The 11,867-nt window shown below is 44.2% G+C and overlaps 1 protein-coding gene across 1 annotated transcript in view; it reads right to left on the reverse strand.

Annotated features, from left to right (window-relative positions):
* Positions 1-8,392: 8,392 nt before the first annotated feature.
* Positions 8,393-11,867, reverse strand: part of LOC121862539 (glycine-rich protein DOT1-like) — a 4,545-nt gene continuing 1,070 nt past the window's right edge. The window contains exons 3-5 of the mRNA XM_042360842.1: positions 11,828-11,867; positions 8,967-9,133; positions 8,393-8,733 (exon numbers count right to left, since the gene is read on the reverse strand). The exon at positions 11,828-11,867 is cut by the window's right edge and continues 108 nt beyond it. Coding sequence (XP_042216776.1) covers positions 8,721-8,733; positions 8,967-9,133; positions 11,828-11,867 — 220 coding nt within the window. The 3' untranslated portion in view covers positions 8,393-8,720. The remainder of the gene's footprint in view (positions 8,734-8,966; positions 9,134-11,827) is intronic.

Genomic DNA, 11,867 nt, shown 5'->3' on the forward strand with positions numbered 1-11,867 from the left:
TAGGACACAAGGACACAGGAACACACAGTGGGACACATTAGAACACAGGAACACACAGTGGGATGCAGGGACACACAGTGGGACACAGGAACACACAGTGGGACACAGGAACACACATTAGGACACAGGGACACAGTAGGACACAGGACACTCACCACCGCGTCAGAAGAGGTTCACAAGATGGCGGCAGTCGTGGTGGTCGTCACAGGCAAGAGACCAAAAAGTCGTAGGTTTGGCCGCCCACGATCCCGCCCACACCAAGGATGACTCGCAGCGTGGGCGCGAGGGCGTGTAGATCTTGATAAGATAAGGGCGTGGGGGAGAAATAAGGCGTGGGAAGGCGTGTATAGGCGGTGAGCTTGTGGTTTGACCCGAAGCGGCCGTGGTTGGGAACCTCCTGACTTCTCGGCGTCAGCGTAACGTCAGCATAACCACCAATCCGGAGCCTCCATCCCTTGAGCTGACATTTGATCGGTCAAACTCCAAGTTCCTTCACTCTGCTCCGTCGCTGCCATTGGTCGGCGTGGCACGGTGGGCGTGAACGATGGGGAGAGCACGTAAGGGATTGGTTGATCCGTGGCACTCACCTCGGCACAATGGCTAATCGTAGCGGTGCCTTGACCAATCAACGTCGAGAGTGGGAGTCAGGCGACCAATGGGCGACGAGGTTATGTCCCCGCGGTCGATGCGTGTGATATATTGATCCTTCCCCCTGTACCCCCCTGTACCTGCCCCTTCCCCCTGTACCTGCCCCTTCTCCCTGTACCTGCCCCTTAACCCTGTGCCTGCCCCTTCCTCCTGTACCTGCCCTGTACCTGCCCCTGTACCTGCCCCCTTTATCTGCCCCTCCCCTGTACCTGCCCCTTCTCCCTGTACCTGCCCCCCTGCCTGCCCCTTCCTCCTGTACCCCCTGTACCTGCCCCTCCCCTGTATCCCCCTTCCCCTGTACCTGCCCCTTCCCCTGTACCTGCCCCTTCCCCTGTACCTGCCCCTTCCGTACCTGCCCTTACCTGCCCCTGTCCTGCCCTTCCTCCTGTACCCCCCTGCCACCTGCCTTTCCCCTGTACCTGCCCCTTCCCTGTATCTGCCCCTCCCCCTGTACCTGCCCTGTACCTGCCCCCCCTGTGCCTGCCTTCCTCCTGTACCCCCCTGTACCTGCCCCTCCCCCTGTATCTGCCCCTTCCCCTGTACCTGCCCCTTCCCCTGCCTGCCCCTCCCCTGCTGTACCCCCCCTGTACCTGCTCTTCCCCTGTACCCCCTGTACCCCTGTGCTCCTTCCCCTGTACCCTGTACCTGCCCCTTCCCTGTACCCCCTGACCTGCCTTCCCCTGTACCCTGTACCTGTACCCCTTCCCCTGTACCTGCCCCTTCCCTGTACCTCCTGTACCTGCTCCTTCCCTGTACCCCCTGACCAGTACCTGTTCCTTCCCCTGTACCTGTACCTAAAGTACCTCCTGTACCTGCTCCTTCCCCCTGTGGAACCCCTGTACCTGCCCCTCCCCCATCTGCCCCTTCCCCTGTACCTGCCCCTTCCTGTAGGAGACAGAAAGTAGGGAAAGACAGAGAGGGGGGGATGGAGGGAAGGAAAGGGGGAGGTAGAAGGAGGGTGGGAGGGATAGAATGGATGGGGGGATGGAGGGCAAGAGAGAGGGAGGGAAGGAGGAACGTGAAATGTGGCTGTGATAGTTCAACCCACATATGGCTGCGTCCCTCCCTCCTCCCCTCCCTCTACCTCACTAATTCTTTCTCACTTCTCCTCTCTCTCTCCCTCCCTCGACCTAACCCTTCTATCCTCCCTCCCTCACCCTTCCCCCTCCCTCCCTCACCCTTCCCCCTCCCTCCCTCACACCAGTAAGGATAATATCAGTCTACACAGTGAGAGTCGGGGTCATTACAGCACTCCACCGCTCTGGTGTTCAATTATTCACACTACCAGCTATGTGGTGCCACTATACGGTGCCACAGTATGGTGCCACTATATGGTGCCACTATACGGTGACTCCATTCGGTGCCACTATATGGTGCCACTATACAGTGCCACTATACGGTGCCACTATACGGTACCACTATACAGTGCCACTATACGGTGCCACTATATGGTGCCATTATACGGTGACTCTATCGGTGCCACTATATGGTGCCACGCTATGGTGCCACGATATATGCCACTATATGGTGCCGCTTTGCAGTGCACTATGTGGTGCCGTTATTGGCACCACTATATGGAGCCACTATACGGTGCCACTATACGGTGCCGCATATTGGTGCCACTATATATACTAAGCGGTGCTATGGTGCCACAATATAGTGCGACTATACAGTGCCACTATATGGTGCCACTATACGGTGCGACTATACAGTGCCACTATACGGTGCCACTATATGGTGCGACTATACGGTGCCACTATATGGTGCCACTATATGGTGCCACTATAGGGTGCCGCTATACGGTGCCACTATATGGTGCCACTATACGGTGCCGTTACCTGGTGCCACTATACGGTGCCACATTTATCATGATTATTATACCATTTATCACACTATGACACCGAACTACCACTACTACTGCTACTAATAATTTAACGTGGCCTCCAGCAGCCTCCCCCTATAGCCACACCTTCGCCGGTATTATATTACCTTAAAAGTAACTATCCTAATACATAAGTAGCTACCCATAGTTGTGTTGAGTTAGTTGAGCCGCAGATCGGCGGCATTCAGTAACTGTAGCCTACTACTACTACTACTACTACTACTACTACTACTACTACTACTACTACTACTACTACTACTACTACTGCTGCTGCTGCTTCTACTGCTACTACTACTACTGTAATATGAATAATATTTGTACATACACGTATTGGTGGTTCTAAGACAACTGCCCCCTGGACAATTGCCTCCCGATAACTGCCCCCATGGGGCATTTGCCCCCCATTGCCCGAGTAAATCTTATGTACAGCTAACCTAACCAAACCAAACCAAACCTAACGTAACCAACATCACCATCAACCAGATTGCTACAGGAGATCCAGCACCACCTAAGAGGAAACGTTATCAAGGTTCAACAGTCACAACATCAACCATCGTACAAGACTTCCAGAACCATCATGTGTTGGACTGTTCAAGAGGGATAGCTCACAACTTGTAATTTTAGTGTGATTTATGTCAGTCAATTTATAAATATTAAATATGACTGATCCACAATTTGTTTTCACTTCAACACAATTTGTTATCAATGTTTTTCTAATTACAGATTTGTAGTGTTAACATTTTTTTGAGTTGTGTATATAATTATTTCTAAAAAAAACATGAAAATAAAGCATTAATTCTCAGTATTATTTTCTCCTCTCCATTCAGTTAGTTCCATGTTCTGTGACAGTTATTCACTGGCAATGGGGGACAGTTGTCCTGATACCATGTATTGACACGTAAGTGTGTATGTACGCATGTGTGGAAATGAAGTATGTATGTATGTGTGTATTTATACGCACCCAAAATCTCCACACACACACACAAATAAAAACACATATGCAATTTTATGTACACATAAACTACACACACAAAAAACCTCATCAACTTACGCACATAAAAACAGGTGTGTGAATATTTATGTATGCACACCTGACTACACAGGTATGTTAGTGACGTGACAGGATTCGTTAGTGAGGGTATTATGATGGTGCCTCAGCTACTACCACTACTACCACTACTACCACTACTACCACAACTACCACTACTACCTCAACTACCACTACAACCACTACTACCACAACTACCACAACTACCACTACTACCACAACTACCACAACTACCACTACTACAACTATTATACCATCTTGCTATAATACCACAACTACAACTATCATAACTACCACTACTAACATCAGAACCACCACGAGAAGAGGAACATCACCATAACAACAACAACGACACAAGTTACCACAAAGAAATACCACAAGACCCAACTTTTCTTCCTCTCACTTCTCCCCTCCTTCCCTCCCCTCACCTCTCACTTCTCCCCTCCTTCCCTCCCCTCACCTGTCCCCTCATTACCCCCTCCCTCCCCCCCCTCTCCTCTTTACCCCACCCCTATACCCCCTCGTCACCCTCCCTCTACCTCCCCCCCCCCCTGGACACACCCAGCCACCACACACTATTGATTTTCTTTAAGACGCTCACCACTCCCTACTGTTGACCTGTTGCCTCCTGACTGTTGACTGTTGCCTCCTGACTGTTGACTGTTGCCTCCTGACTGTTGACTGTTGCCTCCTGACTGTTGACTGTTGCCTCCTGACTGTTGACTGATACTGTAACTTATAATCACTGGTAACTGATGCTGACTACACCACAAAGCTATCACCACCACCACCACCACTACACCACAAAGCTATCACCACCACCACCACCACTACACCACAAAGCTATCACCACCACCACCACCACCACATACTACACCACCATTATCACCACCACCACCACCCTACACCTACACCACAAACTATCACCACCACCACCACTACCTACACCAAATCATCACCACCACCACCACCACCTACCACCTATCCACAAAGCTATCACCACCACCACCACCTCAGCCACCACCACCACCACTACACCTACACCACAAAGCTATCACCACCACCACTACACCTACACCACAAAGCTATCACCACCACCACTACACCTACACCACAAAGCTATCATTAACACTGATTTACAGCCCTAGCTTGCCTCAGCGCCATTAAAGCTAAAATTCTTACAATCAGACTCATAAAACCTTCATCTTAACCTAACCCTACAGTCAACCCTCGTCGCCTCGATAGTCACAAAGGTTCTGACGTTAAATTTTCCTCCGAGTAAAATGTAACCAATAATAAACTGTTTAATTTAGGCTAAAACCGTAAAATTGGTATCGAAAATGGCTTAAGATTTACTCTGAGACTCTACCTTAACTACAAACGTTCACTTAATCTAATCCCACTGGTAGAATTAGTGTTTCTAATTTTCAGGTAAAATAAGCTGGGAGCTAATCTTCAGGTGACCCAATTATCGCAGCGAATCATATGGGCGAGATTTTCATAATTTCTTCTTATTAAGTAAGTGTAAAGTCTCGGTGTAATAGTCATGTAATTTGCTGTTATTTTTGTACTTGAAAGTTAACTAGTTATGTATTACATCTTGAATACCCTGTTACTCCCTTTCGCGGTGCTGGGAGGTAGGTGCTGGGGAGGTGCTGAGGGGGTGCTGGGGGAGTGTGTTAGGGGAGGGGAGGTGCTGGAAGGGGACGTGCGGGGATGTGTATTTATTTTCATCTTAAAAAATGAGTGTCACGTGACGGCTCTTAGCGCGCACGTCACAGGCAGATGACCCTCCCTCCTTCCCTCACTTGCCTGCCTCACTACCCTCCCTCCTCCCTTCACTTGCCTGCCTCACTCCCTCCCCCCCCTCCTTCACTTGCTTGCCTCACTCCCTCCCTCCCTCCTTCACTTGCTTGCCTCACTCCCTCCCTCCCTCCCTCCCTCTTTCCCTTACTCCCTCCTTCCCTCACTTGTCCCCTCCCTCCCACACAGGTGATCAGTAATGACTAGCCTGTGTACCCTCGCCTCTTTCTTTTCCCGCTTGAGAAATCCATAGAATATAGCCATTACGGCCGTATTACGTGTGGTGATTAACTCAGACGAGGTGATGGACTCTCAACTACCCGATTATCTAGTCATTAAGCTGTCGTGCATAGTCGATAGCCCAGTGTTGGGACGTAAGGGTGATGTAGACCGTGTGAGGTGAAGGTAACGCTCGCCCTTATAGCTTCTGCCGCTTGACACTGTTTACACGAGAGGCAGATGCCAGCGAGGGTTTTATTAAAGTGGTATCATCTTTCCTTAATAATTACGTTTTCTCATATTATTAATCTGAAGGTGTTGTAGGTTATGTAATGGCATCTGTGTCTTATGATCGTTGTATATTTATGACGGACAATGCCTCTGTATACACCTAGTATTGTCATTGTTGTCATACAGTTGGCAACGGTGAGTGGCGTCAGCTGGCAACAATTTGTCAGCAACAATGACGCCACTTTTGACGCTCGCTAAACCCGCCGCCAATTTGTCACCCGGGTAGTGACGTCATAGATGACAAATGAACAACGATGTGTGGTGAAAAGCGACCCTCGAGCCGCGGTATGTTTAAAACAGATTAAATCTTTTACGCTGATAAATTCTGCGGCCGCCCAGTCACTCTCTCATTACGCACGTGCGGCGACACCTCTTCCTCCTCCTCCATAATCTTCCTCCACTGTCGAGCGCCGCCTCCACCACCACACACTACCACATAATAACCATTACCACACAAAACCACTACCACATATCACAACAACACATCACTACCACATAAAACTAGTACTACTACATTATCACCACTACCACACAGCAATACTACCTACCATACACCACCATTACATACCACACACCACTACCACCACCACTACCACACACCATCACCACTACACACCACCACACACTACACCATGTGATATATAAAACAAATTTAACTACCGTAGTCAAAGCTCAATATAGACGCCATTATAATCAACACCTTCAGTGAAACAACTATGCCATCTCAAGTTAAGATGAAGAACTCTTAGAAAACCAAGTCTTAAAGAGCGAATAAAAGAGTAATTTGTTAAGTTATTCTAAATACAATAATCAAATATTGGGAATGGGATAAATACGAGTAAATAAAAACCCACGAGACAGTTAATAAAGAAAGAGAAAAAATAACAGCCACTAATTCAAACACAAGATTTTTTTTTAATAATATATTAATAACCGTTCAATTATCGGCCCAACATGACGTCATCAAAGAGCGATGAGGCGATTGGTTCCGACTCATCAAAGTGTCGTTTGTGGCCGACAGATGGCAGCGGCGGCGGCGGCGGCGGCGTCCGATATTGGCGCGAACTGGCGAGGTGGCTTATTGGCGCGAACTGGCGAGGTGGCTTATTGGCGCGAACTGGCGAGGTGGCTTATTGGCGCGAACTGGCGAGGTGGCTTATTGGCGCGAACTGGCGAGGAATTATTGGTGGGAACTGGTGAGGAATTATTGGCGGGAACTGTTGAGAGAATTATTGGCGGGAACTAGTGAAAATTATTGGGGCGAAATGACGTGGATTATTGGCGCTCTTGATGGTAGCTATTATTGTGTAATCTAATAGGGATGGGACACGAACCCGTGACATGATTTCTGATTACATTTTACCTGAGTTTAACGATCGATGACTGAACTGATTCCTTCCACTGACTGTTAACTCACTGTGTTGTACGACCTGTGGGGTGCCTGTCCGTAATGTAGTAGACTGTTATGGTTGACTGTCATAGTTAACTGTTATGGTTGACTGTCCGTAATGTAGTAGACTGTTATGGTTGACTGTATACCATGGTTGACTGAGTCTTCCATGACCACCATAAACTACCATTAAGATTATACTTATTCCTAATACTGTCACTCTGCCTTCCTCCCTAGTACCTACCCTCTTTCACCTCTCCCTACCTCCATACCCTCTTACTCGGTTTTCACTCTTAACTCTCACTCCTAAAGGACTTCCTCTCCATATAGTCCGTTTAATAAAGGTCAATTGGTAGTGTCATTTATATTGGGCACAGTAGTCAGCGTAGTAGTGCGACCATCACTGCATTCGTCACAACAGCTTAAGAAACCCGTAAATATTCACTGTGTAGAACATTACAACAACAATATTCACTTTTACCTACAGCACTTCCAGATGTTACGTAAACTATCCGTCAGGCGTTGTTGTTCGCTCGTGCTGGCACAAGGTCAAAGTAAACACTGAACACCTTCTGTTGTCAGTACTGGTCACTCATCCGTCGGAAGGTTAACTTGTCGTATGTCACCGAACTAATGAACCAGCGTAAATATTAACTATCTTATGGTCTTATTCTCCATACTAGTACCAAATCTCTCCCCAAATTGTCTTTAATCTTTAATTATCGTATTTATAACCTAAATATTTTAATAGTTTTTACCATAATTCCACTTATAAACGTTTCTAATGTAACATAATTCTAATGTTTTCTCTCCCTGAAACTTATTATTGTAATTACATAACCAAATTCTGTCTCCTGTCCATCTGTTTACACACAAATGTACACAGGTAAAGTGACAGACAGATAGACGGACAAACAGGCAAGGGGCAGAGACAAGATAGAAAGAGACTGACAGATAGAGGCAGACGCGGAGACAGGCGGATAGACAGAAACAGACAGGCAGACAAACAGGCAGAAATATAGATAGATAGATAGATAGATAGATAGATAGATAGATAGATAGATTCACACTATATATTTATACAAACCGATAACTCATTCAAAATCATTCATTGTTTTTGTATGTATATATTTATTTTCACACCGTTATACATTCTACATTATTATTCATCGTCAAACAATACACCATAAAATCTTATATACAATAATGAAGGAAATAATTATCTTCACTCCCCTGTATTTTATTACTATACAAGGTATTTACTAATCGAATTATTCATTCTCATTCATTATACAGTCCTCGAAGTACTGGGTTATACATAGATAGTTTACAATGATGTATAAAAGTGTAAAATCGTTCTGCCAGTTAGTACAGTTACGTATGGTTGACTGGAGACTGACTGTGGGCTTGGGGTGAATTATCTAACTGTTGACTGGTGCTTAGCGACCGTATCTATAATGAAGATGATAATTTATAAGAATATGAGAATAAAAAGGATAATAATAATAATAATAATAATAAAGCAAATACCATTATTATTATCATTATTACTGTATTATTATTATCAGTAGTAGTAGTTGTAGTATTATAGCATCTATTACATATATATTTTATCAAACTATTTCATTAAACATCTTTTCATTCTAGCTTCACTGAATGACAAAACAAACGAGGCTTTTACTTACCCATATCCGCCACCATAACCGCCACCATAACCACGACCAACACCACCACCATGACCACCACCATGGCCGCCACCATAGCCGCCACCATGACCACCACCATACACACCATGACCCTGGTTACCGAAGTATCCACCATGGTAGTTACCGGAGGGCGCAACGAAGTAACTGTAGACGAGGAAGTGATGAAAGTGTGGGTTTTATATACCGTGGGTTAATGTGGGTTTTATATACCGTGGGTTAATGTGGGTTATATATACCGTGGGTTAATGTGGGTTATATATACCGTGGGTTATATATACTGTGGGTTAATGTGGGTTATATATACCGTGGGTTAATGTGGGTTATATACCGTGAATTAATGTGGGTTGCAAATTAATTTAGGCAGAGGCAAACCGTACTAGTAAATTTCATCAAGTCGTTTCGCGATAGTTAAGAATTGAATGATTCTCGAGAAACCTATCCTAACCTCCCCTAACCTATCCTAACCTATCCTAACCTACCCTAACCTCCCCTAACCTATCCTAACCTATCCTATTTCTAACATAACCATTGATTTGCTTGTATCCTTGATTCATGGTTTATGTATTATTATTATTATTATTATTATTATTATTATTATTATTATTATTATTATTATTATTATTATTATTATTATTATTATCCCAGCAATGTTTCAGTCCTCTCAATATATATATAATTCCTTACTCTGTGATAAATCAAATACAATAATTACTTAACAATAAAAACTCAACTTTCTACAGAGGGATATATACACAAATTCAATATATATACTTGACACAAGCATAAGTTATAAAATATAAGTGAATTATTAAATTTGTGAGAGTTGGAAAATGTTATAGACAATAAAACTAATGCTCTACAGAGAATGCTAAAATATGTAAACGATAAATTAGATAATTTATATTCAACCTTATCTTTTGTCGTAATGATACTTATTATCAGTGGCGGCTCGTTTTGGGCGGCAGCTCCCTACAAAATTGCCAGACGTATGATACATCTTCTTTTGCCAGATTTAAACAATTTCATAATTTGTTTTTAAAAAGCTTCAGCTATAATGTTGTATTCATTATATTGACACTACTTTCATAAGAATAATACACCTAAACTTAGTTGGCAATCATAGCAAGTTAGCAACTGTATATACGTTCTTTTTACGCATTTAGCGCCCGAGCTGCACTGAAATTTGGGCTGCAATCTCTGCAGTCCAATGACCTATCAGATACGTGCAGTCTAGAGACATTGATGCATTAAAGACTAATGTCTCCTTAAATGTGTTCAGCTTAACGATTAAGAAAATATGAGATGAATTTGGCTTCAGAGACAAAAAGAACAAAATACTCAGGACATAAATCAGTTACTGTAAAAGAAGTCTGTGATTTATTCATAATGTAATGTGAAGAAAGATTTACTCTTGTTAATCATTTGGAAACAAGTTGGCTACTTTTGGTAAACAACTTTCAAAAGTATGCTTGTAATTTTCCCAGTAAGGAACTTGAACAAGCAGTTGAAGCTTATCCCATGCATGAAAAAGACAAATTGAGAACTGAACTTTGTGTACTCTGCACAAGAGAAGATTTATATAAATCATAGTCTCATAAATTATCACTGAAAGCATCACTCATCAACATTATCAGAAACTGTAAAGCTTATCAAGGTAATGACAACACCACTAACAATGGCTGAGGGCAAAAGGTGGTTTTCAACCTTGAAAAGAATCAAAACTTTCTTGCGGAATACTATGGTGAATGACATTATCTGCTTTAGCAATGGTAGCCATTGAAAATCAAATGATCACACAAATAAAGGATTTTAATGAAAAGTAACTAATCACTTTGGTACAGCATGTTGGAGTATTTTCAAGTAATGCCCAGCTGAGCCCAGAGTACTCACGCCATCAACTTCAACTCACAAACTGGACCCTAAGGCAAATAATATTACTTTATGTGCCAAATTAAAAAAAATGCAGTCCCCTTTATGTATTTTATCAGGAGCCACCACTGCTTATTAGTTAAGAATAAGTTGAAATATTAACTACAGACAAAGTGATAACAGTTCAGATCAAGTTAAATAAGTGATTTTTGGTGTATATTTCTGAATAAATCTACTTCCCATATTTAGTTAATATCAGTTACATGAAACTATATTACATTATGACTCATTTATCAGTAATTCAAAGTCCATTCCAGCCTTGCCATCACCCTACACTAGTACATACTGACTCAACTGTACATGGTGACTCACCTAGTACCGTATTACAGTGACTAGTAAAGCTCTGTGACTCACCAGATAGTTCATCTAGTACCAGTGACTCACCTTATAAGGACAAAGGCCGTAGTAACTCACCTAGCATCGTAATAACTCACCTAGGGCCGTAGTAACTCCTGAGTGCTCACCTAGGGCCGTGTCTCACCCAGTGCCGTAGTAACTCACCTAGTGCCCTAGTAACTCACCTAGCACCGTAGTAACTCACCCAGTACCGTAGTAACTCACCCAGTGCCGTAGTAACTCACTAGTACCGTAGTAACTCACCTAGGGCCGTAGTAACTCACCCAGTATCGTAGTAACTCACCTAGGGCCATGCTCAAGTACCGTAGTACTCACCCAGTACCGTAGTAACTCACCCAGTACCGTAGTAACTCACCTAGTACCGTAGTAACTCACCCAGTACCGTAGTAACTCACCCAGTACCGTAGTAACTCACCTAGGGCCGTAGTAACTCACCCAGCCGTAGTAACTCACCCAGTACCGTAGTAACTCACCTAGGGCCGTAGTAACTCACCCAGTACCGTAGTAACTCACCCAGTACCGTAGTAACTCACCCAGTACCGTAGTAACTCACTAGGGCCGTAGTAAGAAGAACCGCCGTGACCGTAGCCAATA

This window comes from Homarus americanus, unplaced genomic scaffold (genome assembly GCF_018991925.1).
Source record: "Homarus americanus isolate GMGI-L3 unplaced genomic scaffold, GMGI_Hamer_2.0 scaffold31037, whole genome shotgun sequence".
NCBI lineage: Eukaryota > Metazoa > Arthropoda > Malacostraca > Decapoda > Nephropidae > Homarus > Homarus americanus.